Source organism: Pseudonaja textilis, chromosome 1, assembly GCF_049901715.1.
Source record: "Pseudonaja textilis isolate UNSWEBS1 chromosome 1, rPseTex1.2, whole genome shotgun sequence".
NCBI classification, from domain to species: Eukaryota; Metazoa; Chordata; class Lepidosauria; order Squamata; family Elapidae; genus Pseudonaja; species Pseudonaja textilis.
In genome coordinates, this window is record NC_141990.1 from 272,047,576 (window position 1) to 272,075,164 (window position 27,589).

Here is a 27,589-nt window from a genome sequence, read left to right on the forward strand (position 1 = left end):
TGGCGTTTCGGCGATTTGTCCAATCACGGCTCCGGAAAGTTGTAATAGAACCACGATGACGAGGGCCGATCTGGCATGCTGGGAACTGTAGTTCGCTCGACTTCCATCTTCCGTCCGGAGAAGAGAGGTTCCTAAAGAGAAGAGTCCACGTTTCCCAGAAGCCAAATCGCTGTCGGGAGAACGAAGGAGTGGGGGGAAGGGAGGAAAAAAAAAAAAAAGCTCGAGCGAGAATCATCCCGGTGGGGAATTGGCTGAAGAAGCGAGTCTTGAGGGAAATGGCGGTCGATAAAGAACTGCTGGAGTTGGACCTCTACGCGCTTTTGGGCGTGGTCGAGAAAGCGACGGATAAAGAGGTTAGGGAGGCCTGAGCTGGGGAAAAGGAAACCGTACTTCTCAAGCCCGTTTGATAGACGTTAGAGGCGGTCCGAGTTTCGTTCCCAAGCCATGCATAAAACCAGGCGTATTAATCTCTCTCTCTCTCTCTCTCGAGGTCCCGCTGATAAGTGAGCTCCGGGGCCCGGTGTCTGAGGTTGGGGCCCTCCCGATGTATTGGATTCCAAGTCCCATCGTTCTCAATTGTGATGGGGGTCGCGGTCCAATGCATGTGGAAACGGTCCACGGGATGAAAAGCGGCCCTGAGTGGGCTTTACTACAGGAGTAAATGGGGCTATTCTGCAAACTTGTTTAAAACGTGCCGGAACTCGTGGCCTGTCCATTAACCAGGGATTGTTCGTTGGTTATTAGTTTCGCCGTTTGCTGGTGGTTTTCCTGTCTTCGCTAAATGAAGATTCTCAGTCATCCAGGTCACGGTTGTCCCGAAGGTGCTTTTCCAAGAGGCAACTGGACTTTCTGGTTTTTATTTTTCTTTGAAGACGTTTCGCTTCTCATCCAAGAAGCTCCGACTGGATATAAAACTTTCCCCGCCATCCAGTCAGAAGCTGAAGAAGCTTCTTGGATGAGAAGTGAAATGCTTTACAAGAAAAAAAAAAGAAAGTCCACTTGCCTCTTGAAAAAGCACCTTTGGGTTTTCCTGTCTTCCTGGGCCAATATTTGGTTGTGCCTTAGAAGGCTTGAAGAACAAGAGCCAGGACAAGCTTTGTGGAGAAGGTGTTAGCGGTTGGTGGGCGTATGGGGACAGGGCTAAATCCAATATTTACTTGGTCAAAACTGCAGGGTGATGGCCTCGTGTTCCTATGATGCCCTGCACTTGAGATTATGATGCCCTGCGCTTGAAATAAGTATTCCTGCAAAGCTGTGGTCGATCCAGATTTCAGTGGAAAACATTTATTTAGCAAATTTATATACCCCTCCCCACCTCATTGAACATGGCTCTGGGGGGCATACAGCCCTCACTGACAATTAGAACAATAGAACAGTGATTAAAACAATTGAACACATTTTTTTTAAAAAAAGATTAAAACTAAGCAGAATAACAACAGTCACTAAACAAAGTACAGTCACCTCACTGGGCTCCCTGTGGGATCCCTAAAGGTATAGGAGAAAACTCCCATTTTAAGAAAAGTTGGGTGGCATCAGATCAAAAATCTCTGTGGTCCAACATCCTGTTACCACAATGATTGATGATGGCGATAAAAAGACTGTAGGAAATTTAACCTTGTGTCCTGTAGAAATTGTGCCTTGCGGTATGTTTCTTGACGTACTTATAAAACTGGCAAATTAATGTAAATTGGAATATCTAACAGTCATTACCATTAGACGTTGTACAGTGTTGGTGGTTTAATGAAATGAAGTAGATCTGCAAAAATATATTTGGGTTTAAATTTGCTTTAGGATGGGGAAATCAATTTTTATTGAGTTATTCATTAGGAAAAGCTGTCTGTTTTTCTTATCTCCTTTTTCACTAACTATATTCCATGGATATATCATTAAAAATAAGCTTTACTGAACATTGAAATATTAAAATCTAAGAATTATTTTACTAATTTCATCTTTTAAGCATCAAAACAAATGCAGGAGAGATTGATGAATGGACAAACTTTTTAATTCTTTTTGCCATGTTAGTTTTTTAAATCCAATTTCTCCTGTTTCTAGCAGCCCTGAAAATTTTATATTTAGGGGGGGAAACCATGTAAGATACCTGTTTGTTTTATCTTCCATAAAATATGATTCTATTATTTTATCTCATCAGTTCATTGAGTCCTCATCAGATACATCTCAGAGCTCAGCTGCCTCTTTTTTGGATTTCACTAAATTGGAATACGTCTGTCTGAAATCACATTTTGTTCCACTACTCAGTTCTGTCACTCCCATTTGGAGGTTTTTGCACTTGCAAGAGCTTCTGTTCTAATAATAATCTGGACATAAAATGGTGATATGCTGTCTTCACTATTTCTACGGTAGTGCAGAGCTAGAAATCTCGATTGTTCTCTGATTTAAGGCTTCTCCCTCTGTCCTGTTGCAAGTTACTAAAGTGATGGAGATTATGCAAAAGATTTTGACTTGTAGCTGACTTTCTCCTCAACCTTTCTCCAGGGTTCTTTTACCTCTGAACATGTAGGAGAAGAACAGTAGTGTGATTGATGGAGTTTGAAAGAGAGGATGTATATGACTGTACAAAAGAGGTTCACATTCACTCCAATATTAAACGCTTGCTTTGAACTGTTATAACATATCATGATCATACAAGTAGTCTTTGTTTACTGACTATTGAGTTGACCATTGCAGTTTACAATGGTGCTGCAGAAGTAATTTCGTGACCCATTTACGACCTATGATACTTATGTTGTCCACTAGATGGTGCTAAATTACGATAAACATTTGGATAGTATATTGGTAGCTGGGTATTAATATGCCATTTCTGAATAATTTAATTTCCTTTCCTGTTAGCTGTTATATTAGAGAATATTACAGGTAATAAAATAAATAGAAGTAAACATTTTAATTTATATCTATATTTTAAAAATCATAGTTTTTAATGTCAGAGAAGCGTAATGCTGGAATTTATTTGATTTGTCAATCACTTACAAGATAATAGATAAAAGAATAAACATGAGTATGAATACAGGAAATAGGTACAAATAAATGGGGACAATCGGACAGGGACGGTAGGCACAATTGTTCACTTATGCACGTCCCTTACAGACCTCTTAGGAATGGGTGAGGTCAATAGTGGATAGATTGAGGGTAAAGGAGTGGGGGGCGGGTTTGAGGATGTAACAACAGAGTCAGGTAGTACATTCCAGGCATTGACCACTCTGTTGCTGAAGTCGTACTTTCTGCAGTCAAGTTTGGAATAGTTTACATTGAGTTTGTATCTGTCGTGTGCTCTTGTATTGTTGCGGTTGAAGCTGAAGTAGTCATTGACCGGTAGGACATTGTAGCAGATAATTTTATGTACTATGCTTAAGTCCAACCGTAGGCAGCATAGTTCTAGGTTGTCCAAGCCCAAAATATCAGGCCTGGTGGTGTAGGGCATTCTGTTGCAAGCAGAGGAGTATAGTACTCTTCTCATGAAATATTTCTGAATTTGCTTAATTGTATTAATGTCCGATACACAGTGTGGATTCCAGCTGAGCTGTATTCTAGTATTCGTCTAGCAAAAGTTTTTCATGCCCTTAGTTAGCAATTCAGTATTACTGGAGGAGAAGCTTCATAAGATTAGATTTACAGCCTTAAAGCCTTTTTGGCAATGCTGTTGCAGTGAGCTCTGGCGCTTAGGTCATTTGATATGAGTACTCCAAGGTCCTTGATGGAGTGTCAACGAGGTCATATCTGCCTAGCTTGTATTTGGTGTACTGATTTTTTACCATTGAATTGAGATGAAAAATACAATCAGATCTATCAGCCTGAATTGAGACACAATTCTGGACAGACATAGAAATTCTAAATTCTTCTGTATATTTCTTTTATAATTCTTTAAGCTGCAGTCATGGCCTTTGCTTGTGGATTAGGCAACTTGAGAGTATCTCTCTTATAAAAATCAATAAAATAAACCTGATTTTGAACTCTTCCTGATTTTCCCACAGATGTGTAACTGCAATTTTTAATTTATTTACAACAATTAGATTCAAAGAGCTGATCCATTATTTGCCAAATATATATTGCAAAACACTTCCTAAATTTCTTTTCAGCAGATACAGTAATTCTAAAAAGATATGTTGAAAGCAGAATAGATTGAAAATTATTCAGACAAGTATAGTGAGCCTTCATTATTCACAAAAGCTGTTCCAGACAAATATGAAATGAAACTTATCAAATGTAGTACCAGATAAGAAAGTTGCCTTGTCAAATATTTTATGTATTTTCCTAAACAATTACAGTCTGCATGGTTATAGCTCAGTTATGCCCCTTTGATCTCTCTACAAGAAACATTTATATAAGATAAATAAGTCATACCTTCACAAATATTCAGTGATATTTATCATAGATACTTAGTTGATTCCATGTGCCAAAGACCTATTTTCTGAAGAACAGATTAGTATAGTTTTGCCTTCCCTCCCTCTCAGGGTTACTGTTTGAAACATTAAGAAAAAATGTTAAGTAACCTTTATGGAGATTGACATGCATGTGATTTGTCCACCTTGATTCATCCCATTGTCTCTCTTAAGGAGTAAGAGTAAATATTAAATGTTTCAGTTTATCCTAAATATTGTAATGAATCTAAATACTAATCCATTTCAAAAGTAGATTTTCCATTGCAATGAAATCAGATATTTGTAAAATGTTGGTACTTTTTTAAAAATTATGTAGGTATACTGGGACAACAACAATACATATTTGCCAATCTTTGAAATTATTTATATCATTTTCCTGTGAGTTGATATTATTTACCATTACTTTGAAAGTTGATACAGTTAGCTGCTCACACTGTTCATTCTATCTTCTTTCTGCTACAGATTAAGAAAGCCTACAGACAGAAGGCCCTGACCTGTCATCCGGATAAACATCCAGATAATCCTAAAGCAGGTATGGAGACTTGTGATAAAAATCTGTCTGGCTGTTTTCCATGTCCATCAGAAGAGAATAGATTTTTTTCCCCTCCAAAGATATAATGATATATAACAAATCTGAAATCAGTTACAGTTAGGCAAGATGGCAGTTTCTATGAGACAGCTTGCAAGATGGTCACTGGATATAAACTAGTTTCCCCATAGCATTACAGATCCGGTACTAATCTCTCTCTTAGAATTAGAATTCTTTTATTGGCCAAGTGTGATTGGACACCCAAGGAATTTGTCATGGTGCAAGGGCTCTCAGTATACATAAAAGAAAAGATATGTTCATCAAGAATCATAAGGTACAACACTTAATAATAGTCATAGGGTACCATAAGCAATCAAACCTTACTCAACACCATCATTTAGGTGTTTACATTCTCCACATGTGGACAATAGGCAACCTAGGGTTGCTGACACTTGCTACAAGTTTACTCTGAAAGGAGAGAAACGTCCACTGTTAAGAGAAGAGCAGAGCCAGTCTCACTGTTGCTGCAGTGAAACTGTTGAGCAGCAGCAATTATCTTTGTAAGTGCCCTGAGTCAGAGTGAATTGGGCAGTCATATAATTTTTCATAAATTAATAAATAAAATTAATCTGCATTGCTGAACAATTGATTGTCAATAGTTTAGTTGGTATAGCTCTATAGCTTCCTTTATTTATGAGGGAGATCCAGTTTGGTCCTTAGAGTAGGTCTTCCTAATAGATTACCTCAAAGGCCTACCTTACCAATGATCTTTACCACAGATGCTGCCATCATCATTACCAAGGAGCCCATCACTGCCAAGGAGCCTGTCAGATTAGTCTTGAATCTAGCTGTACACATACTTGTATTATCACTAATGTACCCATATCTTTTCAAATGGCCTGTCATAAAGGCAACTCTGGCCTCAGAACCGTGCTGGGGGAACCAAAAGTTATGGATTAGAGGACCTCCTGTATTTCATTGGGGGCGGGATTAGTTTTCCTCCCACTCTCTGCCTTCTACCTGCAAAGTGTCCTTCTCATTCCAGTGCTTTTAACCTTCTAGTTCAGAGATCAGCCAAGGCAGTCTTGAATTGTTCGTACCTGTGAAGGATGATCCTCTTGGTCCTTTTAAGTGTGTTTCTTTTTTTGAGAATTGAATTATTATCTTTATTTGTGAAAAATAACTGCAATATTTAAGGATGTAGAACTTTGGAATCTTTGTCTTTAATTAGATATAAACCAATAATACCAAATTGATTTTTAAAAGATAGGGCAAGTTTAAATTTTAAAATAAGCTTAATTTCTGATGTTATATGATGCTTGGTCCTGTTGTGTTAAATCTTTTATCCAAGTAAAGTGAATAAATGATATGTACCTAAAATGATACAAATTTCCCTACTTTTTTTTTTTAATGTTCTGTAGCTGAACTCTTCCATCAGTTGTCTCAGGCATTAACAGTTCTAACAGATGCAGCAGCAAGGGTAAGGAATTTGGTTCTGTGTTACTAATGCAAACAAATTTTGGTTTTGTCATTGCAAATTAGTGCTTGGACAAGCAAATACCTTTATATGCACATTTTTCAGCTGCTGAAAATCTACCTACCTATTGCTATTATACAGGAATATCCATTTTCCTATAGACTTTTCAGGAAAGAATATTAGTTAGAGAAAAAGGCTCAGAAAAATATAAAACAGGTAGACAACATTTTGTTTACATCTCTTCCCTCCACCAAGCTTTCCATATTTGTTTTTATGTTTTCATATGTGTAATACTTGACATTCAGTTCTGTGTCAACTCCCATAGATGTCTAAAACTAAATTTATTAGTGAATCAAATATGTACTTAAACACCGTATAAAAATAACATTGTGATTTTACTTCTCTGTGCAGAGAATACATCTACTTCCCTCACTAATATATTCTGGATCACTTTCTTTTTCTTCTTTTGTCTTTGATAATGAAAGATACCGAAATATATAGAACTATTACAATTCAAATAGATAAATTTAATATTTTAAATAGATGATTTATCTTACCTTCTTTCAGTATGTTTTGTCCTGTTTCTTTTTTTGTAGGTAGCCTATGATAGAGTGAGGAAAGCAAAGAAACAAGCAGCAGAAAGGACCCAGAAACTTGATGAAAGAAGGAAGAAAGTTAAACTTGGTATGTTATATTAGACTGTTTTTATTGAGAAAATAAACTCCAAGGTTACAGGATCTTTATAATAATATCAGATGTACAGTTCATTTACAAACTGCATATTTATATATCATTAAGGCTATAGGTGCAGTGAAATATACTTACAATCAAAATAGTTTTATCTTATTCCATTTTTTTAAAAAGGTAAGTTAATTTTCTATACATATTGTTATTGAACTTATTGACATTATTAAAAGATAAATATATCCATATAAAGAGAAAGTAGAAAAAATAAAAGTGCTAGATACACGTAAGGAGAAAATAAAGTTAAACTTATGACTTCCAATCTTTACCACAGATACAAAACGATTTTTTTATCATATCTCTCCCTTTAGAATTATATGAGTCCCATGTTCAATACTTTTTAATCCAGAAATCATCACTACCATTTTTGTCCATTTTCGGCAAAAAGGTTTCCAATCTTTTATAAAAGTACATACTGTTTTGTCCCTAAACAAACTGTTCAATTTTGCCATTTCTGCAAATTCTGCCATCTTCACAGCCTATTCCTCCGCTGTTTATACTTCTATATTTTCTCATCTTTGTGGTATAATAACCTGCTGTCGTTATAATATAGAAAACTGATTGTCCATGAATCTTTTCTAATTGTGTATTAAGAAATCATAGTAAAGTTTTTACTCGGTTTTATGATCTGAATATTAAATTTTAAAAAATTGCATCATATGCATGTGTTTCCAGTACCTTTTCATTTTTTCGCAAAGTCAGCCATGTTTTTTCATGCTTTTCACATTTTCAACCGTAATTAAAATTGCTGTTATCTGTCCTACACAATTTGTCTGGTGACATATAGAAACAGAATATCATTTCAAATTATAAGATACTGAATTTCAAACCTTTTTAACTACATTCTCTTTCATTGATCCATTGTAACTCAAGTTCTTTGCTCATTTTACCATACACTCTTTAATTTGTACTTTTTCAGTTTCAAATCTTAATAAAAGTTTATGCATTTTAGCAATTACATGTTCATCATTTATATAGTGTATAATTCATGTTTAAATTCTGTTTTATGGTCTATATCTGGCACATATCTGTATTGAATTTTTCTCTTAATTGTATTAAAACCGTTGAAACTAAATCCCTCTGCAATTAATTCTTCTACTATGCTGCAGATCTTGAAGCTCGGGAGAAAGAAGCTAACTCCCAGGTTAGCAAGGCAGAGGAGATTGAGATAACTAAAACATTAGAGCAAGAGGTAAGGTTATTGTGGTAAACAGATATTATTTTATATGAAAGGTTTCAATGCACAGGCAAATAAGCACAGTATTTAATTCAGTAGAAAGCACTTGCTTTGCATAGATAAAATTTCAGGTGTCAGTTTTTGCATCTTCCAATATAACTTGTTTGCAAAAATCTAGGAATTCTCCAGTAAATGTAGAGATTGTTAAGCAATATTATAAAATAATATGGTATAGACAATTTTCTATGTTCATACTTCACACATTAAAAAAACTCTTTAGTTCATTTAATTTGATCGATAAATAGAATGTGGAGCTAGAGAAATGATAGGTCAACTTTTTATGACAGTTTCCCCCCAAATTGTAAGTATATTTTTTAATTAGAGACAGTTCTTACAGCAATATTGCCAGGATTTTTCTTTTCTGCTACTCATCCCAGATCCAAAGGTTACGTGAAGAGGGATCTCGGCAACTGGAGGAACAACAAAAACTCATCCAGGAACAAATCCGGCTTGAGAAAGACCGAATACGAAGTAAGGCCAAGCAATATTTTGCTTGCTTTTTAGAGATTGAATGTTTTACGCTAATTCTGACATGAAGCTTTTTTTTTAAAAAAAAGAGTTAAACTGAATTCATTAAAACGTTTTCCAAACTAAATGCACAGGATTGCATCTTATCTTGTAACATGACTTTAGACAGTTGTTTATTTTCCAAGAACTTTATACCTATCATAAAAGTGAGGAAATGAAAATTAGTTTCATGAATGTTAATCAACAGCTTTGTGATTAACTGTTTGTTGCGATTTCTTCAGTGCCAACTGACATGACAGATTTGCTTTTCAGTCTTTCTACCAAGGGTTTATATTTCTTTATTCTTATTGACGATGATGCTTTATCTCTGGGAGTACAGAGTAAATTAAGACATCTGTTGATTTGTATATCAGGATAGTTTAAATTTTGTCTGTAATAGAATATAGAATTGTAATAGAATTGATTGGGAGATCAAACAATGTAAACTGAACTAGAACACTGGACTTTGTTCAGCCATAAGTTAATCTTTTTAGGTTCAAAACTATTGCAACCATAATTTCATTTTATTTGATTTCTTTGAGGTAAACAAGATGGGTATGGAGGGCATGGCACAGGAACACCCAAGCTCAAAGTAAGACATCCCCAAAAATTTGAGCTATGAAGAAAGATGAACAACTAATTTATCATTCCATCAGTAGAAGCCACATGGATCGCCTGCAGCCTCCCACACACAGTTGGACTGCCCTTGGCATCCTCGCTCCTTATGGGAATTGTCACTTACTTCACCTTAATGTGTTCCTTGCACTTTAATCTAGAATCTAGGCTCTAGGATAAAGGTAATTAGAAGTTAAGTCTCTGTCACTTGGAATATTGACAGATTTCCAGATGCTACTTGGTGTATGTAATAAGTTTTCGTTATTCTAAAATGTTATTTATTATGCTTCCATATGCCTCAAAGTGAAAGTTCATTCAACATTCTAATTCATTACACAGTATTTATAGTAACATTAGACAACCTGTAACCTATTGTGTCATTGTTTTCTCATTCTTTGGCTTTTGTTGTCGTTCTGGAGATATCCAGCCCTTTCATCCTTGATTTCTTCATCTCCTTTGCGCTTTGCTTTTTGTCTCTGTTCCTGAAGATATGCATTTTTTTTACTCCTTCGTCTCTTCTGTGCCTTTTGTTAACATTCTAAAGACATGCACACCTCTCACCCTCTGACTCTCCCTCCTTCTCTCATGTTATTTGTGATGACTGATCCTGGAGGCATACAGCCCTGCCCCATCCATTTTTGTACGCTCCTTCTCCTTACAGTTTCTCAATGACATTTGATGTCATCTGTTGACCATGTTGTTTTCCCTCTTTCCATATGGCATAATGAAACTGACAATATTTAAAACAAAATACTTTATTTTTTAACCACAATGCTATATGGTACCATCATCACTTCAGAAGAGTTCCAGCTTCCTGCTGGCTTGCAAAAAGCCAGCAGGGAGTTTTGGAAATGACAGTCATATGACTTTGCCTGATTGTGGCAGTGCAGCAGCACAGCTGACTACAGCAGTGTTGCAGTGCTGAAGTGACCACAACTTTGCCAAATTTCATTCCCATAGGAGTAATGGGTCCTGGATTTTGGATATATTTCTTTAAGTTAACCTGTTTGAAATACATTGGTCCAAAAATTGTTGCTCCTACGATGCACCGTTTTCCCCAATTGAGGGTTGAAACAGACAAACAGGAGAGTTTTTGGAATATGTAGATAGAAATGAAAATAAATTGAGAGTTTGATATATAGTAGGCCTTGGGCCTTGTACTATGTGAAACTAATGGTGGCTTTTCTCCATCAGCTTCGATGGAAGTGCAAGAAAGAAGATGAAACTAATGGAGGTTACTCAAAAGAAATTCTACTGCAAATTCTACAAAAGGTCCTGTTCTAAAATGCCTTACCATAATTGGCCTTGCTTAATATTATTCAAATTCATATGGAAGAATAAACTAAGCTTGTGGTACATTCTACTTTGGCTTGAACGAGCTATATGCAAGTGCATTCAGTTTGACCTATCATTTGAACTAAAAATCCTGGTTTATTTTCTTCTACAGCTGAAGTCCATGATTTGGTCTTGTATTTTGAATTCTAGTTTTTTTGGTATCTTGATTAGAACAGCACTGAGCAATCTGGGGATTATTTAACTATATGCAGTAGTAGGAATAAACAAATGAAAGCAGACAGACTAAATTCCTTAGCCTGTGTCTATTCATTGTAGAAGAGTCACCAGAATGCCACATTCTTATTCTGTATAATTATGGCCCTTTTGTAGGAATGAGCAAATATTTTTATATAAATTCTTTCATAAACCAATGAGATTATACCATGAGCATTATAAATCTTTTCCAGATAAGTTAACAAAGGGAGGTATTGCTTAATATGTATTAATATCTAATGTCACTTTGGTTAATACAAATTCATGATAGGCCTGTTCCACAGAATCCTTTGCTTAATCTAGCAATTTCTCTTTAACCAAATATTCTAGCTGTTGATACAGAGGATTTTTTTTTGTTTTAAAAGCATTAATAAAAACATGATCTCATATATAGGCTTTATAACTGTCCCATACAGTTTGTAGAGTGGGTGAATCATGATTAATTTCAAAAAATTAAGTTTAATTATGTAATATAACTCAAAAAGTTATTCTGTTATAACAAAGACCTAAAATACCACCTTCCTTGAACTGACTTTACCTTTTTTAAATTGAAGGGTTAATATGACCATTTATACAGTAAGAAGAGGATGAATAGAAAAACTTAAAACATTCCAATCATCAAGAGGAAATAAATAATAATTTAGTCTAGGACACATCCTATGAATAAGAAATAAACGTAAATCTCCTTCTCCAAGGGTAAAATCAAACATATAAATTATGCAATATGATATGGAGTGTTAGTGAGGCAGAATTATCAAACATTAAGGTAAACAAAACTTTATTTACATAATATCTTGCTTTGTTCTTATTAATACTTAAGGAGCAACTGCTCAGACAACTTATAGTCTTCCTGATAATATACGGCTGTCCCTCTGCCCTAGCTAGAATGATCAGTAGGAGTTGCTGTCCATTCATTTTTGAAAGGCCACTTATTGCCTATCCTTTCACTAGAATAATTTGGCTGGTGCCTTTTTTTCTTAGAGTCTGTATCATTTCTGCAATATTGCCTGTGTGAATCAGTGTCCCCTATAATAAAATCTCTGAAAAACTCAGCCTACATCTTACATTACATTTCTTCTTGATTCTGATAGTATGGTGAAGTTCTTAATTTGCTGATCTCTAACAAGAAGTCTGGAAGTGCTGTTGCGGAATTTGCTACAGTGAAAGCTGCTGTAAGTTATTTTTGTTTGCATTTTAACTTAGAAATATGGAGGTGTACCACAATGGCTACACTAATGCAAGAGGTTCTGCAGGCAATTATTGAAGAAGGTAGCATTATAAAATACAGATAGTTCATGTTTGACAACCACTCATTCAGCAAACATCCAAAGTTACAATACATTGAATGAGACTTACGACTAGTCCTCAAAGTTGCAGCCATCGCAGTGATTCTATGGTCATATGATTGCAATTTGGATCTTGATGACTGGCCTCTAATTACGATAGCTACAGCATCCCATAGTTATCATCATTTGTGACCTTCACCAGCAAAGTCAATGGGAAAGCCAGCATGAGGTCACAAATGGTGATCATGTGACATCACACACCTATCAGAAGAATATAATGCCAAACATTGAAGAAGGTTTTCAGAACTCAATTCACAAGGAATCTGGTTAAAAGAGCAAATCCTATAGCCCTTTCCCCCTCAGTTCCCCATCTTTTGGTATGTTTATTCTGGTGCTAGAATAATTAGCAAGAAGATAATTAATGTTTGCATTTACATTCATTGGAGAGGAAGAGATTATAACAGACGGGCACTCAGGAATATACATTGAAAGGAATGCACTAGCACTGTTGTTTGCATAGTGTGCTGATGGCTACAAGCAGTGAGTTGCTTAAGAGGCAATCAAAAGCATTATGTAAAACTGATTAAAGGGTCCCCTCTATCAGACAGCTGTGCAAGCTAGCTGGAGGGTTCTAATCAACTAATTAAGGTCACAGCTGAGCTTATTAATTTGTCTTTAGTGCAGTTTAGTTATGCACTACACAGAGAAAAGCAGCTCTGGGGGAAAGATAGCTTGTTTAGGCAATCTCTGTTATGCCAGAGAGGACAAGAAAAAAATGAGTCAGGCACAGGACAAGGCCTCCCTAACTGACTGTAAGGGTGAACACTTGATTGAGAGAGAGATATTGCAGTGGTTGTAAATACAGACATTGGTTGCAAAGTTTCCTCAGTGTTGTAATTGCCAGTGGTCACTGTCTGAGGTAATTGCTAATTGAAGACTGTCTAGGACTGGTCTTTGGTGAAGATACTGCATGTAAAATACAAAATGTTTACAATAGTTGAAAAACCACTCTCCAGTTCCTATGGGGGTGAATGTCATTATTATTATTGTTGTTGTTGTTTTTGTTGTTGTTTTTGTTTTTGTTATTGTTATTCTCTGTAAAATGCCATTTTTGATATGGGTATCTATTGCTATTTAAATGATAGATATTGAGGTCTATTGAAAGAATTACAATATATTGTAAAATGATGCAGCCAACTATATTATTCTCCTTCTACTATCAGTTGATATGCTATATCAAGCGATATGAATTAATTTGGCAACTTGGGAGGGAAGTCAAAACAAGCCTGGACTGAACTTCTCAGTTCCTTTGCACACAGCTGGCATTCAATTATTTGCCTGCAGCTATTCTTCTTTTTGCTCAAGTTAATTACTGAAGCAGGGATCAATGAAATACAGATGATCACACAATGTTGTTTGTTTTTATCTGTTAGGAGATGGCAGTGAAGAATGAAGTTGGCCTAACATACAATCCTTTAAAAATCACCTGGCTGGAAGGTCAACCACAGACTAGTACAGTGTTTGCTGATGGCACTATTCACCCACATATATCCCAGGTAACAACAATACAAACTGCTTTTATTCTGTTTTAAAGTATAATTTTATTTTACATGTATTTGAGTGCTGCCAACGTATTTCTCACATTTCTGATTTGGAAGGCATTCTTTAAGCCACATGTTTTTCTTTTCAAATTTATTCTAACTGAAATAAATATAAGTTTGTTTTTAGTTTGGGATTCATGTATATTCATTAGGCTAGAATTAATACAATTGCTGCTAATTAGGAATGTGGAATGAAATATCCACAGCATTTACTTTGTTGGGGTTGGTTACAGAAGAAATATTATTAGCAGCTGAAGAAATGGGAGCCTTGGAAATAGATAAATGTGATAGTTTTTTTCTGGTAAGGAAATTAGGATAAACAAGTAGCCCTCAAAGGTTCCTTATACTGGGAACTCATGCTTTAGGCAGAGGTTGGGCAATCTATTTAATGCTGAGAGCTGCTCATGTTCTCAGATTCAGAGCTGCATGCACGTGAATGTGGATTGCAGATTTACCTCCCGCTCCTTTCCCAGCTATCTCAAGCAGAATTGCCAGAAGGGAAACAACACAGCTTCTCTGTCTTCTATGGACCACACCTTTTGCAACTATGGTCCATAGTTACCTTGTCCCAACGCTCAAAATAAAAATTATGCCTCTAATTATTGGGAACACTCAATATTTTTAAGCGGCTCATTAATTTAATACATAACTTTTGCAAATATGCAATATAAAATATCTCAGATACAATCTCTCTGAAATGTAATTCCTCTTAAATATCTTAACTACACTTTCAAATCTCCAATTAGGCTAGGTAGACTTGTAGACTTTAAAATAATATTTAAAAAGACAGTTTTTTTCTATGGTTTTTTCTATGTGATAGTTTTTTTCTGTTTGTTGATAGCAAAAATGTGTTTTTGTGAAATATGAATATATCTGCAAATAGAATATTTTTAAAGTGTTCATTTATTTTGATTTTATGTTTTCCATCTTTTTGACACAATTAGAAAATAATCTGTTAAATAATTTACAGACACAAAGCCACATGGATGGATCTAGGTCAGGGGTGTCCAACCTTTCACCTTCCCTGGACCACATTAGAAGATGAAAATTTGGTTTTGGCCGCACATAAAATAAAATAACAGTAACGATACCTGATCATCCAAAAAGCCCATAGAAAACATAGTTAACATATTAAATTTATTTGGAAATGAAGTTAGTGAGATATTTTTATTATTTATCATTAATTATTTATTAAAAATTATTTATTTTTTATCACGGGTTTTTTATCACAGTTTTTATCACGGTTTATTTTCCGGCCAAATTTTCTGGGGAGAAAGCTCGCCCGCCTCGTGCCTACCTCTCCTTCTGCAAATGGCCTGGCTGGATGAGGCAGGACTGGAAGGCAGAAGCAGCAGCAGCGGGGGGCAGAAGCGGTAGCGGGGGCAGCGGCGGCGGGGGCAGAAGCAGCGGTGGCGGGGAAGTGGCGGGGGCAAGCGGTGGCGGGGGGGCAGAAGCGGTGGCAGAAGCAGCCGTGGTGGCGGGGAAGAAGCGGCGGTGGGGGCAGAAGTGGCGGGGTGGTGGAGGAGCAGAAGCGGCAGTGGGGGCAGCGGCGGGGCAGAAGCAGCAGCAGTGGCGGGGCAGAAGTGGCGGCGGCGGCAGAAGTGGCGGCAGCAGGGGCAGAAGCGGTGGGGGCAGAAGCGGCAGTGACGGTGGAGGCAGAAGTGGCAGTGGGGGCAGAAGCGGCGGCGGGGGCAGCGGCGGGCAGAGAAGCGGCAGTGGGGCAGAAGCGGCAGCGGGGCAGAAGTGGCGGCGGTGGGGGCAGAAGCAGCGGCAGCGATGGCGGGGGCAGAAGCAGCAGCGGGGGCAGAAGTGGCGACGGGGTAGAAGCGGCGGCGGCGGTGGCAACAGCAGGAGGTGGTGCTCTGACGGCGCCCGCCTTTTCTCTTGCAGCTTGGCCTGGCGCCTCGCCCCGCCTCGCACCTGCCTCTCCTCCTCCTCCTCGCTGGCTCTGGCACGAAGGTTGAGGTGGGCACTGGGCCGCATGACGAGGCGACCTGGGCCACATGCGGCCCGTGGGCCGCGTGTTGGACAAGCCTGATCTAGGTGATGGTAGGAAAACAGGAGAATCTGTAGATACATTGTAAATGTGATATTTGTTATATTATTATAAGCCGCCTAGATCAACCACACAGCGGGATAGGTAGCAAAATAAATAAATAAATAAATAAAATAATTCTGCAATAGTCTCCCCCACCCCCATCTTGACCCTTCCTTGAGTACAACTCCCATCATTTCCAACAATTATTGTACATATGTGAACTGGAAATATGTTCCTGTCCCCATTTCCCACCCAAAGTGTTGTGGCCTCAACTCAAACGTAAATAAACAAAATTAAGAGACTTTGGCCTTAGTTTGGCCTCATTTTTCCTTTGCACTTGTCCTGAATACAGTTTTCTGGCAATATGTGGGTGAAAAAAAATAGCTGTTGTGTACTTAATGAGCAGGTATATTGCCAGCTGTTTTAAAAGAAGCATTTGTTATGTGTGATAATAAGTAATAATTACTTACTACTTTGCTAATAGGGAATTCGGTAATTTGGGCTTAATTCACAGTGGCTGGTCCTGAGAAACTGCTTTGCAGTAACTCTGATGTTTATTGCGCCTGTGTAGCTCCACCATGGACATATTTAGAGCTCTTTAGAGCAATTGCCTTTCCACTCCTATTCCACAGGGCTGCGTTTACTGCCATAGTTTATGTTGACCAGAATGCATTAGAGAAAAATGCTATAGCCAACAATACTCAACTGGGTAGAATCCATCAGAAAACCCAGGTTATATGGATTATTTGTTACTAACTTAACAACTGTAGTTATTCACTTCACAATTGTGACAAGAGAGATTGTAAAATGGGGCAAAACTCAACAACTACACTACTTTGCTGATCAATGGAAATTTTGGGCTCAATTTTTTTTTTAATGTTCACAAGATTGGTAGAGCTATTGCAAGCAGTCCCAATATATATTATTGGTACTAAATCCCATTCCTAAGAGTGAAAGAGGATCAACTGACTACAATTAAAAGTTGTTGCTCATGTTTTGGTAATAGAACCCTGGTGTTAAGTAGAGATAGTCCTTGACCTGTGACCACAATTGAGCCCAAAGTTTCCATTGATCAACAAAGTAGTTGTTGAGTTTTGCCCCATTTTATAATCTTCCTTGCCACAATTGTTAAATTAATAACTGCAGTTGTTAAAGTAGTAGTATGCATATGGACCAAAGACAAATCCTTTGTGTGTCCAATCACACTTGGCTAATAAATAAATTATTCTATTAAGTAAATCTGGCTTTCCCATTGACTTGGCTTGTCAGAAGGTCGCAAAAGGCGATCACATGATCCCGGGGCATGTAACTGTCATAAATACATGCCAATTGTCAAGCATCCGAATTATGATCATGTGGCCATGGGGGTGTTGCAATGGTCATAAGTGTGAAAACTGGTCATAAGTCACTTTTTTCAGTGCCTTTATAACTTCCAGTGGCCATTAAAGAAATGGTTGTAAGTCAAGTACTACCTATATTGCTTATTATGTCATTGAAGATGGCAACATCTAGCTAAATTGGCCTGATTTCAAAAAGCTAAGCAAATCAAACTTGATTAATATTTGAATGAGATTTTACCAGGATATCAAGAGTACAGTTTAAAATGACAAATTCAAAAAAAACATTACGGAAGAACACAGAGGCAGATCTCTTCTGTATGTTGCCAAAAAACATGGGCGTCACCAGGAATCAAGAATGATTCAGGAGAGACATTAGCTGTTGCTTCTTATGAAATCTTTTCTGTCTTACTTATTTTGTCTTTTCTTCTTTTCAAGAGGCTATGTGACATGTCTTTGCTAAAGGGTTAAAAAAGAAGTAGGCGCTCCAATTAAGTATATAGCTTATAGTGGCGAGGTAGTTGTGCTAAATAAAGGAAGTCCTTATTAGATTGCAGAGTTTGGGCTGTTGTGTTCCAATATTAATAGGTGATCCATTGCTGAATTATGTTTTTGACTACACGGCAGCAATTTAATGCAATTATCTTGCAATTTATATCAGGTCATGTACTTAGTGTTTATAGTAGATTTCCTGCTAAAAAATAGGAAATAAATGTATTTTATATCAGTATATTTTAGATTAAAAGGATAAAAGAAAGGTATTTTATCCTGAAGGAATATCTTGCATCTGAACCAACTGAGAATAATTAAAGAGATAAACATCTATTCAGTACGCTGTTAGTCTGAAAGAAGATTGTGGGTCACTTAAAATTGCAGAATGGCTCTACATTCAATGAAAACATCCGTTCATCGCATAATACGGACTATATGTGCGAGCAGTTTCTGAAATCCTTAAATTACAGGTAGACCTCAACTTACAACCTCTCGTTTAGTGATCAAAGTTACAACGGCACTGAACAAAAGAGGCTTATAACCAGTTTTCACACTTGCAGGATCCCCAAAGCCAGATTTGCTTAATAACTGCATGATTTGCTTAACAGCTACAGTGACTCACTTAACAGTTGTGGCAAAAAGATCATACAGTGAGATAAAACTCACTTAACAGCTGCCTTGCTCAGCAACAGAAATTTGGGGCTCAGTTGTGATCATAACCCAAGGATTATCAATATTAGAATAATTGAAAAATGTCTTGGAAGACTCGATACCTATTGTTTATTTTTCCAGATAATTGAAGAATATTATCTTGGTAGGAATTAGTTTTGCAAGAATTTAGGAAGAAATAGCTAACCTATTCTAACAAATTACATAAAATCAATAAAATAATTAAAGACTAAAAGGTGGCAACTGTGACTAACCAGATGGAATTAAGTGAGGGGTCTCAGTTTCTTTCACCAAAGGCCTGGATGAACAGCCGAATCTTCATGGCTCTTTTGAACAATCACAGAATGGGGCCATCTGGATCTTGGGAGGAATCTTTTTCCAGAGGGCAGATGCTGTTACGGGGGAGGTGTCCCTTCTAGATCCTGATATAGGACTTAGTTTAATTGAAGGAACTCATCACATCTGCTTTGCAGGATTGAGTTGGCTGGGCAGATGCTTTGAGTGACAGATAATGTAATAACCAGATACTATGTCATACAGGGTTTTATAGGTAACTAACACCTTGAATGACACCCCGAAGTAAATGGCAACCAATGCAACTTGAAAAGCAGAGGTATTGCATGGGTATATCAAGGCATTACTGCCCATATCATTGCATTCTGGATCAGTGGAAGCTTCAAGGGCAGTTCCATGTAGAACATGTAGTAGTCAAGTTCTGAAGAGATTAGAGCATGAGTGAACATCTGAAGGGCCCTTTGATATATAAATGCGTATATTTTTTTCTTTTGTGTTGTTTTGTCTCATTTGTGTTTTGCTTTTTATATTTACACTGCTTTGTATGTTGCAAGTTTTTCTTTCAGTCTGTTAAGTATAATGGCAAAAAAGAATGAAAACTAAAATAAAAAGAGAGGGCAACAGAAGTCACCAATTGGTTTGGACTAAACCGCATTTAGTCGTGTTTATGATAATCAGTTTTGTGGAATAGGTGAACGTCTCCTATGGATTTATTGTGATCACGTGCCTGAGTTAAAAGAGCTCAGTAGCTAAAAATAATACCTGCCCCCAAGTCTGTCATTTCTCTTCTGGGCCTGCAATTTACATTGTGCTCGGAACTGGAGCGGTTTGTTCTATCTCATTGATTTAATAAGAGGAAAATGTTTTACAATTACACTGCTCAAAGAAGCCAGTGGGAAAGTACCTTCCTACAACTTCCTATTCTAGATTTTGTGAAGTAGTTTCTCTTCAGATTCCTCCCATGTATCTCCCCTTTTCTTGTCACCCATTGGGTTGATTTATCCATTTGATGGTAATTATAGGCCTATATTGTACAAATGTTGTCATTCTCATGCATCTAGGAGCAAACATCTTGTGGTTTGAACCTGTTTGTTGGCAATCCCCTTGAAGTATATAATGCTATAGATTTTTGTTTGTGTGCGTGTGTTAGAAAAATGAGATAATTACAAAGTCTGGCTATATTTGTTCTCATCCTGAGGAAATAAACATGAGCTCATTTTTGACACTAACGTACTCATCTGACTCTGAAGTTAAAACAACAATGGAAGCCCTTCTTATGTCAAGAATTCATGTCACAATTAAACGTTAAGTATGCAGCAATAAGTGGAGTTCAGAATTCAGTTGAAGTATGAATAGCATTAGTCATGTTTGCATCTGTCTAATGCAGCTGCTTTAATTTGGCAATAAAAGTGCTGTGGGACTCTGATCCAATTTGGATGAAGTCCCTTGCTACTCTCTATGGTTTCCCCATCGCAGTTTTTTTTAATTGATGTGACTATAAATCACAATGATGTTTGCAAATGATTGTTAGTAGTAGATACATTACTTGATAAAATAGGGTAGCCTTTCCCCCCTCCCAAATTCAACATCTTTCAGGTGTGTTTTCATCACAGCAATGATCAAAGTGATTGGAACTAGTACAATACTTTTGAAGATGCCAGGCTGGAAAGGGTAATATACTAAGGCTTTTCCGTTTACCTATTAGATGAATACAGGTCACTGGAAATTGAAAAATGTGCAAAGGAAATAAAGCAAATTGGTTTAATAAAGAGTAGCATATACATTCCCATTTTATATTCATAGTATGACATAAATGCAGTTATTAATTCCCCTAATCAGTTCCCCCAAATGAAAGGAAGAAATTAGAAAAATTCTGTACTGGCACAAAAGAAGATAAACTTCATATTTTATAATTCCTATTTCATTATTGGTAGACCAGCACTCTTGCCCTCTGTGTCCTATCAAAATCTTATGTATAACAGTTGAGCTCTGAGATATTTTAAGATTATTTTACCCAAACAAATCCATGTATTCCATATGACACAGCTTCCTCTAACCATCTTCCTCTTACACATACAAGTATAGTCTAGAATTTCTGATTGGTTAAGTATAGGAAGTATATTGCCTGCTTATTAAAATGAGATAGAAAACATAATTTACTTAATATCAACTTATAAGAGATGGCATAAACTTCTTTGGGAACAAATTTATTTTAAAAAGAACCAAAAATAACTTAGTCCATTAATCAGAACAGTCATTATGAGTAACTTTTGGTTTTAATGAGAATTCTAGCTAATTTAATAATGAATTCTGTTTTCTGAGTGTTTGTAAAACATCATCCAGGAGTGAGGGTCCCAAATCTAGTGTGAAGGAAAGGAAGGGATCTGATGGATCAAAAGGAGGTTTATTGTTCCTGGAGAAAGTTTCAGAGTTCATGGTTTGGGCTTTGTATATATCGGTTGGTGTTTTAGTAGCCTTATGAAAATGACAGGAAGTGCTTAAAAAGGAGATATCTGTAGAGGAAGATCCTCTGTGGTCTATTATATTGGGGCAGCTGGCAGTGTCCAGATATAAGCGAGGTGGTTTGGGAGGTGGTTGTGTTTTAGTGGTAAGATTTTGTTCACTTTGACATGAAAAATAGTCTGGCTTTTCTTTGAAATTTCTTAGGAACCTCTTTTTGTCATACTGTTCATTGGAGTCTAACGATTGGCTGTTCTGGTTCAAGATAATAGCCTTGTTGCCCAATTTCTTGTTCCTCCTGAATGAGAGCCGCTTAAAGAAACCTGAGGACCTAATAGATCCTCTCCTCCATGTGTCCATGTTGAGAGAAGTCGTAAAGTGATGTTTGCTAAGTAATCAGTAGTCTTCAGGTAAACTGAGGCTCCTGGAGTAGAGAACTTCTTTCTTGTTTGCTAGAAGAAGAAAAGAGATATTAACAAGCAGGTCTGTGTATTCAAAGTTGGACTTGCATGCATTCTTAAAAAAAAGAATGTAAGGAATGCCACAAAAGTAGCTTTCACAATAATTCTCATGGCTAGAATTTTGCAACCCTACAAGTAACTAAGATTTTGAGAAGAATACCGAGTAAATGTAGTTTTTTTCCCCCCAATTTTTTTTATTTCAATCTACATATAACAATACATTAACAGTGTGGTATCAATATATCATACATCTCTCATTGCATTATATTCATATTAATTCATATTTCTTCAATATTTATTTTCAACCTTACTCTCTCCAAATGCCTACCACCATATCAATTAAACATACCTAATAATTCCATTATTCAATTTTCTCCCTGTTTTCATTTTATTTTTTTGAAATGAAAAATTCTCATTTGGCAAGCAGTGTGGTTCCAGGTTTCACATCTCAGTACAAATATGACCATAGTTACCTATTCATTTTATTCATTTAATTTCATATTGCATCATCCTTGTCATTATTAAATATTAAGCTTATCTTATCCAATCCCAATTAATGTTCTCGTATCTTATTTTACAATATTATCTAAAATTCTTATCTTAATTCTATGTTCATTTATTCAATTCCAAATCCTAATATATATCCTTCCATTTTTCTTAGTATATTCTCAAATCTTATTTTACAGTGTTATCTAAAATTCTCATCTCCTTTCTATTATCATTTCTCATGTTATTATTATTATTTTTCCTGTCACATTTGTCATTTTATCAATCCTTATCCGTGAATATAGTTGTCCCCTCTAGTTAATAACTTGAGTTAACCACCTTCGTTCTTCCTTAATATCAATCTCCCTATCTAGTATAAAACACAAATATATATATTTTTCTCAGATTCTGCATTATATTTTCTCTATGAATCATCCATACATTACAAAATACTATTTTCAATACATTCTTATACATCCCAACATATTATCTTGCGAAATCCCCTTCCTTATCTCTTTTATTTCACCCATTATCTCTCACTCTTTGAACAATGTACCTTCTTTTCATCCTTGTTTGTTTCCTATTTCTCTTTATTTTCTGGTCCTTTCTCTTAATTCCCTTTTTCCCCATTCTTATTCCCCCACTTTTCTCATTCCAGTTATTAAACTTTTCTGTCTCCCTCTTTTGATTTTTTCCTTTGCACTTTCTTTTTCTGCTTTTCCATTGTCTCTTTATCCATTTTACGAACCATTCTCCCTTTTATCATCCCATCAGACCACAAATTTTTAATTCTAATTCCTTTTCCTCCCTGCTTAAATAATTGTTGTTCGTTTTGTTCTTTTAAGTTGGCTTCTTCTTTATAGAACTCCTCCCCCTCTGGTTTATTATGTTCTTGTGTATGCTGAGTCACCATTTCTAATTTCTGTAATACATAATTACACATTTCAAGTTTGATTTTTATCATGTCCCTTGTATCTTGCATATCCGATCTTATGTCTTGTGAGTCCAGTCTTATATCAACAAGTAGCTCCTCCATTATATATTCTCCTTTTTTCTTTTTCTTTCCTCTTCCTTAATAGTTGAAATCCTCTTCAATAGATATATTCAATCCCAGAGTCCAATATCTCATTTCAGCCAATATCTTTTGAGTTTATTCTCAGCAATTCATACTCTTAAGTCTTTATTCCAAATCTTCTAATTGGCCTCCCAACTCTTTCCCAAATTACCAGGTGGTTCTATGACAATAATAAAGTTCCTTTTATTTTCTTTCAAGTTCCAAGATCCAAACTCTTTAAAAGACCAGACACTCATTTTAAAACGGACTAAAGTTTTTCTGTACCATCAGGTGGTGCTCTTGAGTCTTTTTCTTTTTAACTTTCTTAATTGAATATAATATTTTTATTAAGTTTGTTAATTTCAATCATTAGCTATTCTTTTCAACACACTCAATTCCAGCATTTAGTTATGCCCTGTAAGTGCCCACAGTTCAATATATGTCCAGTTTAATTTTTAATCCTTTGTTGTGTTAATGTATTTTCCTTTAAATTTCTCCACCAAATTAGTCCAATAGAATAATCAAATCCAAATTTAAAAACCAATTTCTTTCTCACTTTCTCTGGTCGCTGCTTCCACACACTTTCCTCCAAAATAGCCCTTTAATTTGATACCGGGATACCTTAAAAGCAATGTCCTTTGCCTGGTTCATACTCTGCTCGCTACTTCTCTCCCCAGCACAAAACTTAGTTTCCCGGAGTGTTCTTCATCTTCGTGGTGGCCATTTTGGGACCAATGCTGCAGCTTGCCTTTGGGAGGAATTTTCCTGTCAGGGAGGGGAGTTGCAGCTCCCCTCAACCCTCCAGGCGATTTCCCCCTTCTTCACCACCCCACCAGGGTGGCTCCAGTCCCGATCGGGACCCTCCAGCAAGTGAGCTCGGGCGAAACCATGCACAATCACGGATTCGCACCGACTCCGACGAGGAACAAACTGGAAGTCAGTAAGTGTAGTTTCTGATATCAAAGCCCAAATGTAAGAAAATGCTTTGCATCTTAAACAGAAATTTATCTCGGAATTAAAAGTTTATTACTAGTATTTTTATTATGCATCTTTACATACCTAAGCACAGTACAAGACCTACAAAATATTTACAATTAATAAATTCCAGATTCTTTTTTTTTAATATCCCTGAATGCTTATTCCAAGTCCAAATTCACAGAAGTACAATAGAGGTGCTTTCAAATCAAACTTATTATTATTAGGATATGGTATTGTTACATTAGCCAGGAGTAGTAGTTTGGCTGCCAGTTTAGTAACTGTGTTGTGGTACACACACGTTTCCCAAGATGCGCCATAGGAGGGCAAGCTGGCTTCACACCAGAAAGACAAGCGGCTCTGCAGGTCATCCAAGGTGCCCCTCCCTCCACTGGAGCCGCCTCACAAATGGAGTTGCAACCAGAAAGGTTCAAAGCCTGTAGAAATCTGATGGCCTACATTAAGCACCAGCTTGTCTCCCCACTAAAGTAGTATCTATTTATCTACTTGCATAGAACATGCTTTCAAACTCCTAGGTGAGTAGAAGCTGAGGCAAGTGACAGGATTTCTCCCCATAATGCAGTGCTAGGACTTGAACTGCTGGAACAGAGACCACCTCCAACATCATTAAATCTCTCTCTCTCTCTCTCTCTCTCTCTCTCTCACACACACACACACACACACGTAGTTTTTTTAGCAACAGTACAGTAGTGATATGCTATTAATTTCTTCTGGGATATTTTCCTACTTTCCCGTTCAGCCGTATTCAATCTGACGGTCTCTCATCTAATATTAACTAGGTTCAACTCTAATTGACCAGCTGCTGCCATCTAGCTAGGTATTTATAGTTAGCCCAGCTGTTACAAACTTCAGATAAACATCATAGTTTTAAATTCTACCTGCAGTGGTAAAAAGTATGGCATTCTTTGGGAGTGAGCTTATTCCCCAGTCTATACCCCATTGTTATACTTATTCCCCAGTCTATACCCCATTGCATTACTTTGCATCATCTTTCTGTTTCATTACATTATATCCCCCCCATTCTACATCCAAGCCTCCTCCTCTGTTATTCCTGTTTCCACAGTCTCTTCCACATCTTTCAGTAAATGTCTGCCTCTCTTTTCACTTCCTCACACTCAATTCAGTTCTTATTTCCTCTTTCGTTGCTCCATAAACTTGCAATAGCTTTCCTTGTTCTTCTCATCAGGCCTTTTTACATTTATTCACATTTCCTTTTTGGGTCAAGAACTAATACATAACCTGGGCTTGCTCCATTTGATCAACCTTTCAGTAAGCTGTCTTCCCCGTTTTCTGCTTCTTAGTCTGTGGTGTAGAACTTCATTCACACATTGACCAGATGATGCCCATTGCATAGGTGCTAGGCAGATAAGGAAGATATGGAAATTTCCATTGTTTCTTATTTGTAGCCTGCCATCCTTACATTATCCATCTTTACTGTAGGAAGGTGTTCTGTATCTTGGCTTCCAAACTGTGCTGATATATTGAATTTGAATGAAGGTTTAAATACTTGTAGAACACTACACCTGGATCGCAGAGTTGAACTGTCACAATAATGAAAAGTATCCAATTTCCTACTGTGAAAAGTTCACTATGGCCCCCCCGAGAGAGAGGCATCTATTACCAAAAAATACCAGAAGGATTTATAAATTAAGTAATTATGGCTTTATTTTATTTAAACAAAATAAAATTTAGAATTAATACTTACAGTGAGATGAACCAATAGAGAAGCAGCCAAGTGGGGAATACAGAAGGAAGCCCATCCAGTTCAGTGCACATTGTGGTTTTATTCCTTGGCAGTCTTTGAAAGATCATAGCATGTTTTCAAATTCCTTTGTTTCAAGCACCTTTTCTTCAGCACCTACTTTTCACTTCTTGCTCAGCCACTCATATGTTCTGTGGGTGGTAATTCCTTTGTGTGTTTTCTATGCCAAGCCCTTGCTGACTCAGTCACATCAGAAACTGGGATTTATACTATTACTTAATTGCCTAGGTTGCAGGAAATAGGTGTGTATGGGCGTTGGTAGAAGTTACCATGAATGCCCTTTCTATCTATGCTGCGAGAGAGCCCAGGATGGGTTGACTTCTTCCTATGACATCATAGCTGAGTCTGTACTAAGATATAAAAGCCAGCCTCCAGGAGAGACCCCAGCTTTGGCGAAGATACTTTACAGACTGAAAGGTGTCTCTGAAAGCCCAAAATAAATACAGAAATATGTCTTACCCTCTCCAGATGAATCAAGGGAGGGGCTGGGCTCTCTCACAGCATAGATAGAAAGAGCGTTCATGGTAACTTCTACCAACGCCAATTTTCCTCCATGCTGCATCAAGAGCCCAGGATGGGACAAACCAAAGCTTGCATGTCCACGGGTGGGTCCTCATCTGGCTCATCACACCGACTGTGGAACCACTCGTTGAAGCACCCATCTGCCAAAGGCTGCAGTCGCCAAGGCAAAAGCATCCAGACGGTAGTGTCTGATGAAAGGAGACGGGGATGTCCACGTGGCCGCACGACAAATCTCCTCCAAGGATGCTTGGGTCGCACAGGCAGCAGAAGTGGCCGTGCTTCTAGTAGAGTGCACCGTCAGACCTCGGGGAACCAGAAGGGCCGCAGCTTTGTAGGCCTGCTCAATGCAAGAGCTGACCCACCTGCTAATAGTAGAAGAAGAGGCCTTGTACCCCAAGTGAGAAGGGAAAAAGGAAACAAACATGGCTTCCGACTTCCTGAAGGAGGAAGTGCGCTTAATGTATATTCTAAGAGCCCTTCTTATGTCTAGCGTGTGCCACTGCTGCTCTAAGTCATGGTGCAGGGGAGGACAGAAGTCAGGCAAAACAATGTCCTGGGACCTGTGAAACCAGGTGTTAGCCTTCGGAATAAATGAGGGGTCCAGACGAAGAACAACCCTATCATCATGAAAGGAACAAAGGTCCTGTCCGATGGAAAGAGCAGAAGTCATGGCAACAAGGAACACTACCTTCAGAGTCAGGAAACGGAGAGACACTGTTCTAAGGGGTTCAAAGGGGTGCTTTGTAAGGGCATTAAGGACCAAATGAAGGTCCCAGGAAGGATACCTGTGAACCACCGGAGGGTGCAGGTTGGAAGCCCCACTCCTGCCACAGATCCGGAGATCTCTCAACTGGTGGCATTCCCCATGTATCCGGAGGGGATTCCTGTTCAGGGACCCAGACAGGCTATCTGGAGGGGATTCCTGTTCAGGGACCCAACAGGCCTCTCTCATGAGGGCTTTGGACCTCGTCCCCCCTTGCCGGTTGACATGAGTCTTTGCGGCCATGTTGTCCGTAAGGACTAGAACATGAGAGCGGGTCACTGATTGCCTGAAATGCTTGAGAGCCAGAAAAATAGCTC

At 37.5% G+C, this 27,589-nt stretch overlaps 2 protein-coding genes across 2 annotated transcripts in view; one reads left to right on the top strand and one right to left on the bottom strand.

The window, feature by feature from the left end:
* The first annotated feature begins 46 nt into the window (after positions 1-46).
* DNAJC17 (DnaJ heat shock protein family (Hsp40) member C17) overlaps positions 47-27,589 on the top strand; it is a 35,147-nt gene continuing 7,604 nt past the window's right edge. Inside the window, exons 1-10 of the mRNA XM_026710084.2 lie at positions 47-353; positions 4,857-4,926; positions 6,345-6,403; positions 6,997-7,084; positions 8,254-8,336; positions 8,759-8,852; positions 9,431-9,480; positions 10,698-10,775; positions 12,143-12,223; positions 13,771-13,893. Of these exons, the coding sequence (XP_026565869.1) occupies positions 276-353; positions 4,857-4,926; positions 6,345-6,403; positions 6,997-7,084; positions 8,254-8,336; positions 8,759-8,852; positions 9,431-9,480; positions 10,698-10,775; positions 12,143-12,223; positions 13,771-13,893 (804 nt within the window). The 5' untranslated portion in view covers positions 47-275. The remainder of the gene's footprint in view (positions 354-4,856; positions 4,927-6,344; positions 6,404-6,996; positions 7,085-8,253; positions 8,337-8,758; positions 8,853-9,430; positions 9,481-10,697; positions 10,776-12,142; positions 12,224-13,770; positions 13,894-27,589) is intronic.
* On the bottom strand, positions 21,026-26,066 carry C1H15orf62 (chromosome 1 C15orf62 homolog). Its single transcript, XM_026710096.2, has 2 exons — positions 25,931-26,066; positions 21,026-21,680 (listed from the first exon to the last, which is right to left on the bottom strand). The coding sequence occupies exon 2, from the start codon at positions 21,586-21,588 to the stop codon at positions 21,061-21,063; it is 528 nt and encodes a 175-aa protein (XP_026565881.1). The 5' UTR covers positions 21,589-21,680; positions 25,931-26,066; the 3' UTR covers positions 21,026-21,060.